The following is a 16,657-nucleotide window of genomic DNA, read 5'->3' on the forward strand; positions in this document are numbered from 1 at the left end:
CCGCATTCCTAGCTCACCTGTGCCAGTGCCCTCGACGTTGGCTACAGCAGCGGGCACAGCACGTCTCGTCATCGATGGGCTAATCGCCTAACAAGGATGGATCCCACAGCATGACTTAGGAGAGAAGCAGAATGTATTGAGCACGACTAAGCTAGAACAACGCGCCGAGCAACGAGGAGTATTCCTGAGGACGACGAGGGAAACAATGAAGGGGAAGATTGTCGCAGTAAAAATCGACATGCCGGTCTCCTCTCACGTAGAAACGACACTTCCTAGACTGCTATCGCTCTCTGGGACCCAGTGGTCCGCAAGCGGGCCTCTGGCACTGCACCGACGGTCGAGCGTCTGCACCGAGCAGCGTGGCATGTCCCATGGTTTGATCGAAGAAACCCGGAAAATTTGGGCGCGATTATATACGCCGCAAATCCTCCAATTCCCACGATCAGGTGTGCACGGCCCGCCGGGATTTCGCCCCGAGGGCAGCGAGCGGCGAGCGCCAACACCCACCGACGACCACGACGACGACCACGAGCATGCTGCGCGCCCTCAGTGCTTCACGGCCGCCCGCGCCGACAGCAGCGCGTGCCTTCTCGACGAGTGCGAGCGCAGCCGGCGGCCACCGCGTGCGCAAGACGCACAACGCGCTCAAGGAGCAGCGCTGGGTGCGCGAGCAGGCGCGCCGCCCGAACCCCGTCCTCGGCACGCGCCCGGGCGAGGAGTGGAAGTGGGACAAGTGCGACCTGGCGAAGATCCTCGTGCTGGAGAAGGACTTTGCCAGCATACCCGTCACGGAGGCGCGGCACAAGGAGCAACTCCCGGTCGGCGAGGTCGAGATGCCCCAGCAGTTTGCGTACGGCGTGCACAATGAGGAGAAGAAGGTCCTCTTCCGGTACCTGCCATACCTCAGTGCGACGACGGAGGTCTTGGTGCGTGGTCTGCCATACTTCCTTATTCAATCACTGACGGAGCCCACCGTAGACCATGAACGAGAACGACCCGAAGAAGGTCGAAGCGATCAAGGCCGGCGAGGCTGCCGAGTTGCAGAAGAGCCAAAACTTCGCAAAGCTCATTGACTTGCGCAACACGAATGCTGCTGGTCTCGCGTACGAGAACCGGAAGCGCATCATCGCTACCTTTTCCGATCCCTCCAAGCCAGACGACCCCGGCCGCACCGAGGTTCAGGTCGCTATCCTCACCTACCGCATACGCAAACTCTACGAGCACTTGACGGGCTTCAAGCGTGACGTGGGCAACCGGTTGCCGTTGCGAAAGCTCGTACATCAGCGAGCAAAACTATTGAGGTGAGTATTGGTACTCACCTCGCCCTGCACCATGTATCGGTGACATTCTCTTTCCTCCTCATGTATCATTTCCCCCGTCCTTTGCCCACGCTTGATGCTCATACGACTCCAGATACCTCAAGCGTGTAGACCGAGCGCGGTGGAACATTCTTCTTGAACGATGTGGGCTGGAGCCAGACGCCGTTGAGGGGGAACTGATAGTATAGTTTCCTCATCGTCGTTCCTGTTGCTCTATTGTCTGACATCTATCCTTGCTCACTCCCGTCTCTTCACTGCATCCCTCGTCTGATCTACCAGAGTGCGTACGGACCTCCCCAAATCACTTAGTCGGTAGGTTGCTCGCCCTACGCCTTCGAATGCATTCGACATGCGCAGAGTCATGTTTCGCTCCATCCTGAAGGAGACGCTCGTTTCGAAATGGTAACTTTTGACCCGGAGGTATAATAGGCGGGTTCCAGATCGCCGACGGTCTCGCATCGATCACCCCTCTTTCTTCTCAACCACACACGTATACTCTCTGCTTCACAACCAAAAAATGGCCCACCCAGACGCTGCCGTAAGACCAACGAATTCATTTCTACGATCGAGTGCTAACCTGTCTGGTAGTTTATCATTCATCCCCTTTTTGACCTCCAGCGCCAATCGGAGCTCATCCTCCACGATCTGAGCAAACTACACTCCTTGTTATTGAGGGCTCATTCTCCTGATGTCTGGCGCGCCTACCGACGCATTGCAGCTGAGGTGGACCTACATACCAACAAGATTCGCATACTCGCCATGGTGTGCTGGAGTATTTTCGACGCCCTTGGCCACGACCTCACAACCCATCAACGTCACATCGGGCAAAAGAATTTTCGTTACCTGCTTGAGGATCTGCATAAGGTCCCCAACATTGCATCCGTCACCTTGGCACTAGATGCACTCCGCCAGACGATGCGCACGCGTCTCGTGTACCCATGGGGGCTGGACGTATTCGTTCAGGGGACGCTCATCCCTTTTGTGCAGCGGCACAACCTCCCAGTCAAATTTCCCAGAGCAGAGGCTCTGCTCCAAGGCGTACCGCTCTTGGCGGCCATCGACGATCATGTGCATGCAACTGTGTGTATCGCACAAGCGTGGATGCCGATCTGGCGTGGAGTCTGCGAAGGCTTCAGCCCGATGGCCGTCCTGCGCATTCACCAACTGCCGCCCGATATTCGAAAGCGTGTCATCGAGCCCGTGACAGCAATCACAGCGATCACAATGCGCTGCAGAAAAGAAATGGACTTCATCACTTTGCGGATTGCGTTTTGTAATACTGATAGAACGGGGGTTCCATTGCTTGACAAGCGCCGTTTTCGGTATGCCGACCCTACGTACCAACCTTGACCCGCAAGTGTATAACCATCTTATATCTCATTTCGCCAGCCATTGAAAACATTCTGCATCACTGCCGAACGTCTCTTCTTGTCGGACCTCGCGCCTTTTACCCGCATCAAGAACGAACAATCCAGCAACACATTCACCACCACCGATAAATATGTTTGCACCTCGTCAATCCTAGAAGTACCTATGCCCCTTTTGACCCAGTTCGAGGAGCGCATACCAACCACCGTGCGCACTGCATGCACACGAATGGGACCGCCTGTGGCGCGAAGTCTGCCGTGGATTCCGCCCGGAAGCTGTCCTGCGCATCCACCAGCTTCCCCCAGAAATCCGAGAGCAGGTCATCGAACCGGTAAATGCAGTCATAGCGATCGCAGATCGCTGCAGATACGACATAAACACGACTTGTTATCATATCGGTCTTTGAAATTGCGACAGGGCTGGGCGTACCCCCCTCTTCCCCACGGAAGCGCTCGCCACGCATCGACGACGGCCTGCTCGACCTGCCACATAGCTTGCCACGGTCGCGCGGTCATCGATCCAACTTCGCCGCTGGCCCGCTTCATCACTTTGTTGGCGTCTGGCAGCCTCGGGCCGTCCCGCCCGCGATTAGATTAGATCTGTACTTTATTCCCGACGGCCTTTGTGCTGATAATCATTCTGTTCTTGCCTCTCACCGTCGTCTCCGACTTCAACCTCTAACACACTTGACTTTGGCAATTGTGTGATGATCGAGCACGACGACGTCCTTGCTAGCTCGCGCCTGGCCATGCTTTAATACACCGTATATACAGAAGGACAAATTATAGGGGAAAAGGAACAAAAGCGCGCTCCCTGTAAGCATCACGCTGCCTGACCTGCTCTTGTCTTACCTCGTCTCACCCTCCCGCGCGATGCTCCGCCAAAGGACGATCAGACAACCTAGACACGTCCTGGACAGAGGTTCCAGATCGCCGCAAAACTGCATATATACCGGCTCTCCTTCCTTCCCTCTTCCCCGACGAACAGGTACATCTCCCGCTTCGGTCTCAACACATCATGAGTAGACCAGATGATCCCGTAAAATGCATCTCTCTCTCTCTCTCTGTCAGCTCGAGCTAATCTTCCTGCAGTACCGAATATCGCTTGTCCAGCCCCTGGGCGATCTTCAGCTTCAGTCCGAGCTCATGCTCCGCGATCTAAGAAAACTGCACTCCTTGTTACTGAAGGCCTATTCTCCTGATCTCTGGCGCGCCTATCGACGCATTGCAGCCGAGGTGGACTTGCACGCCAACAAGGTTCGCATAGTCGCCATGGTGTGCTCGAATATTTTCGACGACCTCGGCAAAGACCTCACAACTCATCAACTTCAAATCGGGCAAAGCAACTTCCGTTGCTTGCTCGAGGACTTGCATAGGATACCCGAGATCGCATCTATCACCTCGGCACTAGATGCACTACGGCAGACGATGCGCACGCATCTCGTGTACCCATGGGGCCTGGACGAGTTCGTTTATGGGACGCTCATCCCTTTTGTACAGCGGCACGACCTTCCTGTAGGATTTCCCAGAGCAGAGGCTCTGCTCCAAGGCATACCGCTCTTGGCGGCCATCGACGATCATGTGCATGCCACCGTGCGTATTGCACAAGCGTGGATGCCGATCTGGCGTGGACTTTGTGAAGGATTCAGCCCGAAGGCCGTCCTGCGCATTCACCAGCTGCCGCCCGACGTCCGAAAGCGCGTCATCGAGCCGGTGGCAGCAATCATAGAGATCACAGCGCGTTGCAGATATGATATGGATACGATATCTCTGATGATCGCATTTTGTAATACTGATGGGACGGGGCGCTTGTCAATGGACGACATGGACGACCCTACGTACCTACCTTGACTCACAAGGGGATTATCGATTCCATCATACTCTGTTTCACCGGTCGTTGAAGTCACTCTGCATTACGTATCTCATACCTGTTCTTCTAGTTGCATCCCGCCACTTTCGTGCCTCCTCGCACCAATCAAAGACGACGTCTCCCGGGACAAGAACGAACAATTCAGCAACTCGTTCACCATCACGGATGGATATGCTTGCATATCCCCATCCTAGTTCATCTTAGAAGTACCTATCCCAAAAGCCCTCCGTCCCGTTCGTCGGCGCCTTGAAACCCTCGACGCCCAAGAGCTTCAGCACGAGGTTGTAGATCTCGACGTTCGCAAACGTGTCCATCACGTAGGTGTCGTCCGCCGTGGAGTGCCAGCCCTTGTTCGGGCGGGAGAGCCAGCGGCGCGCGAGGGTGTCCCGGCTCTGATGCAGGGCTTTGATGACGGCGGTGAAGGGCCCATGCGCGACGAACATCGCGTGCATAGCGGGCTCGCGGTTGTCGTAGCCGTGGTTCTGAGTTGAGCGTCAGCACGCGCTCGTCGCGCGTAACGTGATCACAGCAGACCGCTACTCACCCCCTTGCTCATCCCGTCCTCCCCCTCCTCGTGCGTCGTGAGCGCGTAGCCCATCTTCGGGACGACGTAGACCGGCGCGATCCGGTCGATCCCCGCAAAGTGCCACCGCTCCGGCATCGTGTCGTGCGTGAACACGTCGAACGCGCCGTCCTCGCGCGCGTCGGCGGCTTTCTTCAGCCGGCCGAGGTATTCGGTCACATTCGCGCCCTCCTTCCAGCGGATGCCCATGCTCGGCCAGCCGTCGACGTGCGCGATGGCCTTCATGCCGTCGGGCCCGAGGATGTCGTCGACGTAGATGAACTCGGGGTTGGAGGTATCGGTCATGCCGTGGTCGGAGACGAAGACGACGTCGACGATGGAGGTGAGGTTGCGCGCAGCGAGGGAGGTGGCGAGATCTTTGGCGAAGGTGTCGACATAGCCGAGGGTTTTCTACGAGGGTGTCATGAGACGCGCGAAGGGGTCGGGTTGAGGAGCACGCACATTGACGAGTGCGGACATAGGTCCCGTCAAGTGCCCCGCTTGGTCGAGAGATGGCTCGTATGCTGCATGCAGTTCATCAGTTGAGCGCCAGCAAAGCGTGAAAAGTACTGACCCATAATAAGCTGGGGTCGTTCCTCCAATGGCAAGTCTATCCACTCTAAGATTTGATCTAACTTCTCGTGGAGTGGCACCTTGTCCTGAGGCACCGCGTCAGTCACACTGACCGACAAGATGATACGGACTTTCAGCGTACTCTCCAGGGCTCGAAATACGTCGGACTGGCGCCAGAGGCCATCTTAGGAGGACCTGGCCTGCGTCGCAGTGAGCATTCAAGGAGGGCTGACGCTGGGTTTTCGCTACGCACCACATGAGGTTCGCAGTTATGAGGCCGGCCTTCTCGGCAGTTTCCCACATCTAACGAGCGTCAGAGAGGGTAAATGAGTCGTAATGCTTCACTCACAGGCTCGCCGTACCACCATGCAGGGTCCCAGGATGCAGCGGCGGAGTTGTACTTGAACTCGCTCTTCAAGGACGGATCCCAGAAGTTCTGTGGATGGCGTCAATGGCATGCCAAGTACACAATGACACACGAACGCACATTCGCAACGATACCGTGGCTTTCGGCATGCAGACCAGTCCTGGGAGGGGGGTGAAAGTGATTCATGTAGGGTGGCGCAAGCGATCTTACATTAGGGCCCAGTGATTACTGACGCGTGTTCAGCATGTTGTGGAAGAAGGTTTGGTGAAGGACACTTACGGGAAGGTTAAGGTCTGTTCAGGGAGGAACGTCGGTAACGGAATGGGCTAGGGAGCGCGCACCGTACCGGGAATATAGGCCTCATGGACTTGGCGCGCAAGCCCTGCTTGCTGATGTCGAGGAGGTGTGGTGTGAGGCCGCGGTCGAGGTAGTCCGCCCTTCTCACAGTCAGCCCGACACTCCCTTTGGACTAGCGAACCACGCACCTTAGCCCGTCTATCGACACGATGAGCACCGTCCGCCTGAACTCATGCGTGCCATTCGAGCGCAGTTCACCCGCGCCTTCTAGAGTATAGCTGTTGTGTGGTGGGGGCGGCCTCACGTACCACGCCCTCGCAAAGGCACCGGTTATGAGAAGAAAGATGAAGGATGAAGCCACGCAGAGCAGCCGGCCTCGCGACCACCCCGAGCGCTCGCCCCCCTCGCTGTCGACGTCGCTGACATCGTCGCGGATGTCGCCGGAGAGCAGGCCCTTGCTCTCCTCGTAGTCGTGTCGCTGGTCCTCGAGCTGCTTGGACGCCTTGCGACCCATTGCTGGAACGAGACAGACCGCCGCAAGCGCTGATGGGCGCTCAGGCGGGGCACCGGAAGACCGGGCCGCTACTCAACAAAGCCAATATTTGTTCCTTCCGAATCTGACGCTCAGGAATTGGAGCGAGCAGTCTTCCTCCATTTATAAACGACGGCAAAGAAGCGACACTCGGCAGTATACTTTAGATAAGAAAAACCACGATCCATAGTACTCTACTCCCATCCTAAGCCTTTTTCTGTGCGCGAACGGTCTCAGCAAGTTTGTCCAGTCCATATTGCTTCGAGACGATGCCGTCCTGGGTCTCTGTTAGCTTTTCCACATCCTTGACGCAGAGTAAGAACTCACAAAGCTACCACGCCATGCAAATACCGAGAGGAACCACCCCAACCTCGAAAGTGCGGCGGTCCAAAACCAAGGTGCTGGCGATTTCTTCAGCGCCTCGTCGACGACGGCTTTGGCGTATACATCGGTGGGTGTTGAGTCCTCTGCGTCAGGTAAGCGATCCTTCGGAGAGCTTAATGAGAAGTATATGTATGACTGACTCGTCCCCTTCGCAAACACGTCCCTAAAGCCGTGCTCGACGGGCTTGTATATCGAACCTTCTGGGAAAACTTCATCTATATTCAGCCGCGGGGCGAGGTTGGATACGACCATGCCAGTCAAGAGCTGCGAAAATCACTGTAAGCGCGGGCGCTTGACGAAGTCAAGAATTAATTTTCACGTACACTGACAACCCTCACCCCAAAAGGCGCGAGCTCGACGCGCAGCGTGTCGGCTAGGGCGTTGATGGCTGCCTTCGAGGCGCCGTACGCCGCGTTGTAGGGTAGATAGATGATGCTGGAGAGGGAAGAGGTGAAGAGGACGGTGCTGCGGTCGGCTTTGATGAGGAGGGGGATGAAGGCGCGGGTGACGGCGTAGTGCCCGATGACGTTGATGTCGAACAGCTGGCGAACCTTGGCCATGTCAGCGTCCGCTACTGCGGATGAGTAGCCTGACAGGGGCACCGCAATCGTGAGCCAGTGGAAAAGCTGATTGTGAAGAAACTGCAAACGCACTAATGCCTCTAAGGAGGAAGTGTTAGCAGAGATGTTGCAATGGGCGCGGTTACACTCACGCATTGTTGACCAGGATATCCAAGGTTCCGCCGGTGCGCTTTGAGATCTCGCTCGCGACCTGCTGGATATCTTCGTCGTCGGTGATGTCCAGCTTGATGGTCTCTATTCCATCCTTCTCAAGGCTTTCCATCGTTTCGAGACTCCGCGAGGTTGCAAAAACGCGGAATCCTACACGATGGCGAGAAAGCATCAGCACGAGCCTCTTTCCAACTTTCGAATGCGTACCTCTGGCAAAAAATTCCCTCGCGAGCGCATCCCCTATGCTTTTCTCGCTGCAGCTGCGTGTCGCTGTCAGTACACGCGAAAGAGTAGCCTGAAGCCTTTCAAGCTCACCCAGTGATCAAAACGGTCTTCCGAGTGTCAGTCGCCATGGTTCTAATTCGTTGTCAGTGAGAGTAGCTTCGTGTTTCGTGGGCGGCAATGCGGATGTGCGCAGCGGCAAATCCGATACAAAGCCAACAGCCACAAGGGCAGTCCTTATATACGAGCGCTGGCACCTTTTGTCATCCTCAGGGGCGACATATGGTGTATCTCCTACCTGAGTAAACATATAGAAGACCTCGTCGCACCCCGGTTGCGCCTAAGCGGGAGGAAAACGATGATCACGAAAGATGGGTAGCGCTAACCGAGCGCCTTGGGAGGGAGCGCTCGTCCTAGATAGGCGGAATGACAATCCGGGGGCGGTCTGAGCACAGGTGTGAGGATGTGGTGCTGAAGTTTCAGGTGCTGTAGAGGGGGGCGCCTAATAGACCACGCCCGTGCGAGAGCGCCAGAGATGAGGAGGGCCCCAACCAGCCCGAGCGGTCGCTGTGGCCGTCGTTCACGTCGCCGGAGAGAACAATTGCTTTGCTCATACGTATAGATATGTCGTTGATTCAAGCTGCTTGGGAGCCTTGCGAACCACTGTTGGACGGAGACGGGCTGTCGCAAGCGCTCATGGGCGCTTAGACGCCGAGGAGATAACGGGGCTCCGGGCCGCATCTAACCAACAAATATTCGTCCGTTCGAAGCAGACGCTGAACAGTGGAAGGCGCTCTCACGCAAAGGAGAGAATCCATTATGTCCATAAGTCTAAATCTAGCACGAAGAGAGGCCAATACTGGATTCCATCCCCATCCTAAGTCTTCTTTTGCGCGCGGACAATTGTCGCCAACTTGTCTAGACCACACTGCTTCGTGAAAATCCAGTCCTGTCACTGATATTAGCAAAGAAACACCAGCTAGGTAGAGGGGATCTTACACTGATTCCGCGTGGGACAAAGATGGATAAGAGCCAGGTCATAGTCGAAAGGCCGCCAGACCAATACCAAGATGCTGGTGACTTCTTCAGAACCTCGTCGACGACGCCTTTAGCGTATACGTCGGTCGGCGTCGAGGTTTCTGTGGGCGATTGAGGATGATGCCATGCGTACGGTGATGTGGTGACTCACCCACGCTACGCGCAAACATTGCTACGAAGTTAGGCTGGATTGGTTTGTATAAGGAGCCGTCGGGGAAGACCTCGTCTATCACGACGCGCGGGGCGAGGTTCGAGTACACCATGCCGGTTACGAGCTTCACAAGTCAGCACGGGTCGTCAGTATACGGCGGACGCCCAATTACCACGTACATTGATGACCTTCACACCGAATGGCGCCAGCTCAAGTCGTAGAGTGTCACTGAGCGCGCTGATAGCAGCTTTGGAGGCGCTGTAGGCCGCATTCAGTGGCATGGGAATAATGCCGCCGATAGAGGAAGTGAAGAGGACGACGCCGCGGTCCGACTTGAGGAGGAGGGGGATGAAGGCGCGGGTCATGGCGTAGTGTCCGACAACGTTGATATCGAATAGCTGGCGAACCTTAGCCATATCGGAATCCGCCACCGAGAACGAATATCCTGAGAGAAGAACATCAAACCCATCGCGACATGCCTTCAAGAACTTGAGGGCTCACCAACACCGCTGCGAGAGGACGGGCATGTCAGCGAGCGGATACGCGATAGCAACGCTTCGGCTTACGCATTGTTCACCAGGACGTCCAAGGTGCCGCCTGTACGCATCGAAACCTCGCGAACGACGCGCTGAATGTCTGCGTCGTCGGTGATGTCCAGTTTGATCGTCTCAATGCCCTCTTGCGCAAGGGTGCTCATCGTCTCGTGATTGCGCGAAGTAGCAAATACGCGGAAACCTGCGCGTGGCCGTAGTCGTCAAAGCCTGTCTCGTCTGGGATCAGACGAGCGTACCTCTGGCGTGAAACTCCCGTGCCAGAGCATCGCCTATGCTGCCGGCGCTGCAGCTGCATTTGGGCTTCAAAACAGTATCTAATCTGTACGAAGGATGCGAATCCCTTACCCAGTGATCAGAACAGACTTACGGATATCTTCTGTCATAGCTATGGCAGATCAGCGGCTGGACTGGGAAAAGAGGGGGCAAGTTGGATTTGGATGCCTCAACCACCGAGGCCTTTATATTCGAGCATCGCACAGCCTTGTGTTGTAATCGAGCCTCAAGTCTCAGGGCCTGCAGATCATGATCATGATCAGTTTCATCCCGCAGCGTGTTCACGAAGCCGACAGAACCGCAGGATTGGACGGATAGAGCGTTGACGAACGTCGACGATAGTGAAAATGGTGGAGTCAACCAAGGAAACTGGAGTCAGCAACATCACTCGTCCAAGTGGGACAGTGCTCTATAGTCCTCCCGCGGCTCATGCCGCCAAAGTTTGGCAAGAAGGACGTTTGAGTCGCTCAGCGTTGTGCGATGGGTTGTGGGAGTTCGATTCAAGGAGGAATGCCAAATGGGGATCAGAGCCAAGAAACACGTGCAGAACAAGTTCATTTATGCAACCTTTAGATCGACCCAAGACACGCACCGGTAAGAGCCGAACGCGGGCGACGTAACGTGACGGCCGGCGACCCGGCGCGGAACCAGATCAAGGTCGCGCGCCCCGTCCTCCTCCCCCCACCGTGCCCGCCCTATCGTAGCCTACCCCGACATGTTGTATATCGCTGGAATCGTGCAAACTTCGTCTATTCAATGCTGCCCATTTTCGGCGCTTCTGCGCGCACTGTCAACGTCCAAACACTACCGTTCGCGCGCACCCGAACAGAGAACGCCGCGACGCCATCTAGCTCGCGCCGCCGACTTCCGCGGGCGAGTTGCGTGTCTTGTGGAAGGATCAGACGCTTAGCACCCCACAAGACACGCAAATCTTGGGCGGGCGGCCTAGGGGATGCGTGTCTTGTGAAGAAATAAGGTGCTGGCTCTCGCAAGACACGCAAGCTAAGAATATTCGCCCGGCTCGCGCTCGGGCCTCGACGGGCAAGCCGCCTAGCTCGTTGGGTGAGCCATGGGGCTCTGTACGTGACGCTGACAGGTCGACGCTGAACCGGTGCAAGCCAATGCAGGCAGGTGCGTTTCTCGCGGCTCACCGGTGTTGCCGGTCCCCTTTGCAGACGACCGCTTCACACAGGTTTCCATCCTTGAACATGGGGCTTATATTGATTTCTCTACCACCGCAGACATGCGCATGCCGCTGCACAATGTCCTGCACGCACGGCTGAGCAACAGGTCGGGCTCCGCCCCGAATATATGCCCGGAACAGGTGATACCGCCCGTTCACGCTCGAAGGTAAGTTCTATTTCTCACCTTCGCCCTTGAGCGAAGTGAAAATTGAGCTGACGGACCGTCAGAGGCTATGCCCGCTCTCGCACTGATCATACCCTGCCACACGGCGGCCCTGCCAGACTACCGCTCCCCTAATGAGGCCTAGATCGCCCCCGCGTCCCCTCACAAATCCCTTCGCCCTCCTTCGTCTCGGGCTCCCTCTTCCATTCTGTTAGCCTCTTAACCAACATGTGGCGTTGGTGGCACAATTCTGGACGGTCTAGACGCTGCGAGCTGGCGAGTGCAACAACAGAGCGAGCGCACATGAATTGGAAGAGCTGACGTATCATTTTCTTCTCACATCCTCGACACCTTGACTGATGACTTACACAGATCATTTGGGAAAAGCGCAGGGTCAAAGAATGGCGCCAGCGCTACGCGGCTCCAGATGAGGCTCGCGCAGGAAGAGCGCTTTGTGCGCGAAGTTGCCGTTCGAGCTTCGACTTGTTTTGTGCCGCTTTTTCTTGACCGGCACATACAGTGTTCTGTTGGTACGTACTTGTGCTTCTCGTGCTGTGTCTTACTTAGAATACCCTGCATACCTACTACATGGTAACGGAGCGCACTCGCCTCATTGATTCTGAGGGTAAAGGGACAGAGACGGACTTGAGGGGAAACTGAGATGCGGGGAAGTATGCACAAAGCGCCGTTTCTTTGCTTTTGGGGGTGAGGCAAGGGGCAGTGGGATGTTGGGCACGACAGGAGCAATGAAATGACGCTGTTAGCGGACCTACAGAGGACGCGTGCGGCGGCGCATGGACAGGGATCCATCTTACTACATAGACTGACAACGTTCAGGTTGTTTAGTTGTAATGAATAGTACAGAGTGCTAAAAACGGCGCCAGCGAGTCCATATCTACACCAAGCCACTGAATATCGAAGTCGAAGAGTTAGGAGGGGGAGGAGAAGGGTCCACGACGAGCACGCAGACGAAGGGAAGCGGCGGCGGGGGCAGGCGCAGGGGCAGACGCGGGATCGGATAAGGCGCGCGTGGCGCCGGAATCACCGGCCGCGCGTCCCGATCAGCCGGGTCACGTGCGTGTCTTGTTGGAGCCGAAGACACGCTGAGGTAAGCGTCCCGCGCCAAGGTTGCGTGTCTTGTAAAAAAGAAGCACAAACAAACATCACTCATCCCAAACTCTGTTGCCGTCTACCCCCGGCCCTCGTTCGAATGGACGCGGACTGCAGCTTGAGCCCTTTCCCGATTTTGACGAAACTGCAGGCTCTATGCTCACATCCCCATCTGTCATCTACTCGACCAACGATGAGCGTCAGTGCAGGGTTCGTCTCGTCAGGCAGTATCATCGAGATCGTCGAGTAGCAAGTCAGACTTGATGAGCTCGACATCGCCGCGCTCATTCGATTGATACACAAGAATAAATACAGTCCGTCTCCCTCCACTTTGAGAGTCTAGCACGTCCCCTCGTTATCGATCTCAATGCGCTTGCCATCCGGAACGTCGTTGATGTTGTAGTTGTACCTATCGAAAGGGGTGAGTCCAACGTCAGGTCAACCACGAACACTCGCTCCAAGCTTACCAGATATAGTGCCCGTTGAACGAGTAGCCGTAGTTGATGCGGATGCGGTCGCACTGGGCAGCGTCAGCGTTGACTCTCGGAAGACGGCGACGGGCGCGCTCACCTTCGTCTCGAGGTGGCAGCCGTCGGCACCACCGTTGGGCGGGCAGTTGATGAGGTTCTGCGGGTTTGTCGGGTCCGTCACGCCGCGCTTCTCAGCGTTGCTGACCGCGGCGGCGGCGGCGAAGCCAAAGAAGAGGGCGGGGACGACTGCGAGAGAGAAGAGCATCGTGGTTGAGGGTGCGGGTGTTGGTAAAGGTGAAGTGGTGAAGTGGGCTTTAGCGAATGCTGGGAGTAAGGTGCGTCTGCCCTTGACTTTTATACTGGTTATGAGTCGTCCTGCTGACTCGCGGCAGAATCGTGGACCGCAATGGCTATCCTGCCCTCACGGGCGACTGATCTCTCGCCGTACGCCGCGACGCTGTACTGAGACCTCGCTCGAATCTTGCCGAGCACTCAAACCCGTGAAGGTCGGACGTATCTGTTTCTCGACGATGCACGGTCGGCAGTCCGAACACGAAGTCCTACAGCACATCCGGAGGCGATACGGGCACGGCGATCAGCGTCAATCACAATGAGCGCTCGGCAGCCCATGAACTACGATGTCGCGCATCGCTCTGTCGAACCTGAATCGCGGTAGGCATCGAAATGAAGTTTCACGGCCTCTCAAGACGGCGGTACTGTGTACATGTATTTGTCCCTTGCTGTGAGGATTACAGGCTGACATATCCTGTGTCTTCGCTGACAGACTCCAGCGACTCGACTCTTCCGCTATGGAGGAGATGGAGCAACTGTCTTTCTGATGAAACTGCCTTGCATATACTGGGATCGATCGCTCATTCGAGGGCTATCCGACAACAGCGGCCTCGCTCCCTGCGGGCGAACTTCACAATAGTGAGCCTCTTGACCGGTGCGGGCGGCACAAAGAACACCGCCTATATAAGGTCGACCATCTCTTCATGTTCTCCGCCAGCCTCTGACACCAGACCAGCAGCAGCCTCTTCCCCACCTCGGCCGTTTGACTTCTTCATCCACCACAATGCGCACCTTCATCCCTATCGCCGCCCTCGTGTCCCTCGCCGCCTTCGCCGCCGCGATCCGCAACCCGGACAACCCTGCCGACCCCATCAACTGCCCGCCCAGCGGCGGCGCCGACAAGTGCTCGAAGGAGACTTCGGTGGGTGGTTTGTGGCAAATCCCAATATCCGTCCTAACCGTCTTCTTTCATGTTTCCCTTTCCTCCTCCTTCTCGTCGTCTATAGGCCGTCGCTGACTCGCCGCCCTCCAGTGCAACAACCGCATCCGCATCAACTACGGCCAGACGGAGCAGGGGCACTACATCTGGTACTTGTGCGTATAATGCGTATCTTGTTATCCGCTCTTCCCCCTAACGAATCTTCGCAGGAACGACTACGACCCGAACAACCTGCCCCAGGGTATCATCATCACTACTGACACTGTGGGGACGTGTCACTGAGCCATCCTTTCTGGTGGACTTCGGGTAGAAAGAATCACCACGAGCATCACGCAGTATTTATTATTGTATTCTCCGAGAACGGGCAGGATGTTGTATGTTGTCGATCAATGTCTACTGGGTACTTGAGAAGCGGAAATATGGTGATTACTACGATCAGCCAGCGATGGAAAGACTTGGACAATGTCCAGTACGCTCAAATCTAAACCGGGACTTCAGTTGATGAGCCGGCATTTCGCGCAATTTGGCAGGGTCGTCACTCGAAGTTTCATAGCGGAAGCACATTGCAAAACAATACTATTGGATACACGCTGAGGAAAGCAAGTTGCAGATGAGAGTACAGGTGGGGACGCTGTTGAGAGCGTTTTGGTATCAATGCTGGGTAAGTACGTGAGTTATCTAGAGGATCTGGACCTTCGGCCACTTGAACTGCGGGCCGATCTGCAAAAGAGAGATTAGCGCCAGCTCAGCCCAGCAGGCCAGAGAAACATACCTGCTGGATGCTAATCTTCGCAAGCTTGTGGCCCGCCTCGACAGAGTCGTCGAGCTCGCGGCCAGCAACGAGCGCACCCAGGAAGCCGCCCGCGAAGGCGTCACCAGCACCGTTGGTGTCGACGATCTCGCCCTCCGCGAGCTTGTCGACCTTATACGTGCGCACGCGGTCCGGCTCCGCGGAGCTCACCACGACGGTCTCCTCCGCACCGTGCGTGAAGATGACAACGCGCGGGCGGGCCGGGTTCGTCTTCGGCTGCATTGCGAGCGACTTGGCGACGGCGGCGAGGTCGGTCGGCGCGGGGTGCCCGCTCGCAGACGCCCAGGCCTCCGCCTCGGACTCGTTCGCGATGACGATGTCGACGTAGGGGAGGAGCTGCTGGATCGCGGGCATGAAGAACTGGGGGATGAAGGGCGCGGAGAAGTTGAGGACGAAGCACTTGGACTTGGCGGCCGACTTGCCCGCGAGCTCGAGCGCGGAGGCGAGGCCGTGGGTCACGAAGTAGCCCTCCATGTAGTAGAACTGGACGGCGTCGACGAGCGGCGCAACCGCCTCGGACGAAAGGTGCGACTGCTCGAACTTCTCCGCCGCACGGAGGGTGGTGACGAGGGAGCTGAAAGGGGAATTAGCTGGTGTACTGCGATGTGTAGCTGGCTTGCGCACCGATCGTGGCCAGTGATAATAACCGCGCATGCGCCCGTCTTCTCGCCTTTCTTCACGAGGTACGCCTCATCGAGCCCCTCACGCTTGTTCGCCGCCTTGAGCTGCTCCGCAAGATCGTCATCGCCAACGCAGCCCGTGTACACCACAGACTTCGGGGGCAGGCAGTACTGCAAACGCCCGCGTCAGCAAGACCCACCGCGAAAAACGACAAGCCCACGCACCGCAGCCCCACGCGCCGCGTTCTGCGCCGCACCGCCAGCGACGTACGTGACCTCGTGCTCCTTTACGATCTCGTCGTACCTGCCGATCTCGGTCAGCACGCATCTTCCCACAACGCTCAAAAGCCCACGTACAGCGGCAGATGCTTCTCCTCTGCCAAAATCGCATCGTTCGACTTCAGGCCGTACTTCTCCAAGAGCTTCTCCCCGTCGCGGACCTGGAGGTCGAGGAGCGGGTTCCCCATGCAGAAGAGCTTGTAGGACGACATCGTGCGGTGTGAGGGGCGGAAGGAGGTGAAGGGGCGGTGGTGGGGGTGGGACGACAAGGGCCTTGTCTTCGCGCAAATCAAATCGATGGGACTCAGTCGGCGCGCGAATTTCAGCATGGGAGGCATTGTAAACTGGGGTCACCTCCGCGGTACCCCGACTATTTATTCGCAGCTGAACGTCACCGAGGTCTGGTCCTTCGCCGAACATCGAGCTCCAGAGTCACCTGAAACCGGTGCGAATATTCCAGGTGTTCTCAACGACAGATCGAGGTACCATTCAGCGGGCGCTTGGCGAAGTCGTCTAGAAAAGCGATTCGCATGTCGGGACTCGAACATG

General features: G+C 56.7%; 10 protein-coding genes across 10 annotated transcripts; 4 read left to right on the forward strand and 6 right to left on the reverse strand.

Moving 5' to 3' along the window:
* Positions 1-486: 486 nt before the first annotated feature.
* On the forward strand, positions 487-1,736 carry SCHCODRAFT_02613626 (S15/NS1 RNA-binding domain-containing protein). The gene is made up of 3 exons (XM_050344614.1): positions 487-926; positions 979-1,301; positions 1,414-1,736. Exons 1-3 carry the CDS (start codon positions 534-536, stop codon positions 1,505-1,507), a joined length of 810 nt encoding a protein of 269 aa, XP_050202547.1. The 5' UTR covers positions 487-533; the 3' UTR covers positions 1,508-1,736.
* A 100-nt stretch (positions 1,737-1,836) lies between these two features.
* SCHCODRAFT_02527490 (uncharacterized protein) lies at positions 1,837-2,734 on the forward strand (the record flags this gene model as incomplete). Its single annotated transcript, XM_003038297.3, has 2 exons — positions 1,837-1,857; positions 1,908-2,734. The coding sequence occupies 2 exons, from the start codon at positions 1,837-1,839 to the stop codon at positions 2,667-2,669; spliced, it is 783 nt and encodes a 260-aa protein (XP_003038343.1). The 3' UTR covers positions 2,670-2,734.
* A 617-nt stretch (positions 2,735-3,351) lies between these two features.
* SCHCODRAFT_02613632 (uncharacterized protein) lies at positions 3,352-4,602 on the forward strand. Its single transcript, XM_003038296.3, has 2 exons — positions 3,352-3,502; positions 3,574-4,602. Exon 2 carries the CDS (start codon positions 3,731-3,733, stop codon positions 4,535-4,537), a length of 807 nt encoding a protein of 268 aa, XP_003038342.1. The 5' UTR covers positions 3,352-3,502; positions 3,574-3,730; the 3' UTR covers positions 4,538-4,602.
* On the reverse strand, positions 4,494-6,916 carry SCHCODRAFT_02613634 (Phosphodiest-domain-containing protein). The gene is made up of 12 exons (XM_050344615.1): positions 6,544-6,916; positions 6,405-6,495; positions 6,338-6,351; positions 6,269-6,286; positions 6,179-6,218; positions 6,041-6,127; positions 5,945-5,994; positions 5,834-5,891; positions 5,693-5,777; positions 5,581-5,642; positions 5,101-5,529; positions 4,494-5,038 (listed from the first exon to the last, which is right to left on the reverse strand). Exons 1-12 carry the CDS (start codon positions 6,867-6,869, stop codon positions 4,757-4,759), a joined length of 1,542 nt encoding a protein of 513 aa, XP_050202548.1. The 5' UTR covers positions 6,870-6,916; the 3' UTR covers positions 4,494-4,756.
* A 176-nt stretch (positions 6,917-7,092) lies between these two features.
* On the reverse strand, positions 7,093-8,355 carry SCHCODRAFT_02488364 (NAD(P)-binding protein; the record flags this gene model as incomplete). The annotated part of the gene is made up of 8 exons (XM_003036945.2): positions 7,093-7,164; positions 7,215-7,354; positions 7,412-7,535; positions 7,595-7,860; positions 7,925-7,932; positions 7,984-8,152; positions 8,210-8,262; positions 8,318-8,355. The coding sequence occupies 8 exons, from the start codon at positions 8,353-8,355 to the stop codon at positions 7,093-7,095; spliced, it is 870 nt and encodes a 289-aa protein (XP_003036991.1).
* Positions 8,356-9,008: 653 nt separating this feature from the next.
* SCHCODRAFT_02613639 (NAD(P)-binding protein) lies at positions 9,009-10,738 on the reverse strand. Its single transcript, XM_050344616.1, has 8 exons — positions 10,313-10,738; positions 10,204-10,256; positions 9,980-10,148; positions 9,915-9,922; positions 9,593-9,858; positions 9,414-9,537; positions 9,224-9,363; positions 9,009-9,173 (listed from the first exon to the last, which is right to left on the reverse strand). Exons 1-8 carry the CDS (start codon positions 10,348-10,350, stop codon positions 9,102-9,104), a joined length of 870 nt encoding a protein of 289 aa, XP_050202549.1. The 5' UTR covers positions 10,351-10,738; the 3' UTR covers positions 9,009-9,101.
* Positions 10,739-11,661: 923 nt separating this feature from the next.
* On the reverse strand, positions 11,662-12,472 carry SCHCODRAFT_02613644 (uncharacterized protein). Its single transcript, XM_050344617.1, has one exon. It carries the CDS (start codon positions 12,395-12,397, stop codon positions 11,924-11,926), a length of 474 nt encoding a protein of 157 aa, XP_050202550.1. The 5' UTR covers positions 12,398-12,472; the 3' UTR covers positions 11,662-11,923.
* Positions 12,473-12,758: 286 nt separating this feature from the next.
* Positions 12,759-13,432, reverse strand: SCHCODRAFT_02568034 (uncharacterized protein; the record flags this gene model as incomplete). Its single annotated transcript, XM_003036943.3, has 3 exons — positions 12,759-13,106; positions 13,165-13,217; positions 13,268-13,432. The coding sequence occupies 3 exons, from the start codon at positions 13,430-13,432 to the stop codon at positions 13,037-13,039; spliced, it is 288 nt and encodes a 95-aa protein (XP_003036989.1). The 3' UTR covers positions 12,759-13,036.
* A 634-nt stretch (positions 13,433-14,066) lies between these two features.
* SCHCODRAFT_02613651 (uncharacterized protein) lies at positions 14,067-14,900 on the forward strand. Its single transcript, XM_003038295.3, has 4 exons — positions 14,067-14,147; positions 14,198-14,380; positions 14,492-14,553; positions 14,608-14,900. Exons 2-4 carry the CDS (start codon positions 14,243-14,245, stop codon positions 14,678-14,680), a joined length of 273 nt encoding a protein of 90 aa, XP_003038341.1. The 5' UTR covers positions 14,067-14,147; positions 14,198-14,242; the 3' UTR covers positions 14,681-14,900.
* A 6-nt stretch (positions 14,901-14,906) lies between these two features.
* SCHCODRAFT_02613652 (adenosine kinase) lies at positions 14,907-16,540 on the reverse strand. The gene is made up of 5 exons (XM_003036942.2): positions 16,187-16,540; positions 16,055-16,133; positions 15,834-16,000; positions 15,171-15,783; positions 14,907-15,118 (listed from the first exon to the last, which is right to left on the reverse strand). Exons 1-5 carry the CDS (start codon positions 16,444-16,446, stop codon positions 15,077-15,079), a joined length of 1,161 nt encoding a protein of 386 aa, XP_003036988.2. The 5' UTR covers positions 16,447-16,540; the 3' UTR covers positions 14,907-15,076.
* Positions 16,541-16,657: the final 117 nt, after the last annotated feature.

This window comes from Schizophyllum commune (assembly GCF_000143185.2).
Source record: "Schizophyllum commune H4-8 unplaced genomic scaffold SCHCOscaffold_2, whole genome shotgun sequence".
NCBI lineage: Eukaryota > Fungi > Basidiomycota > Agaricomycetes > Agaricales > Schizophyllaceae > Schizophyllum > Schizophyllum commune.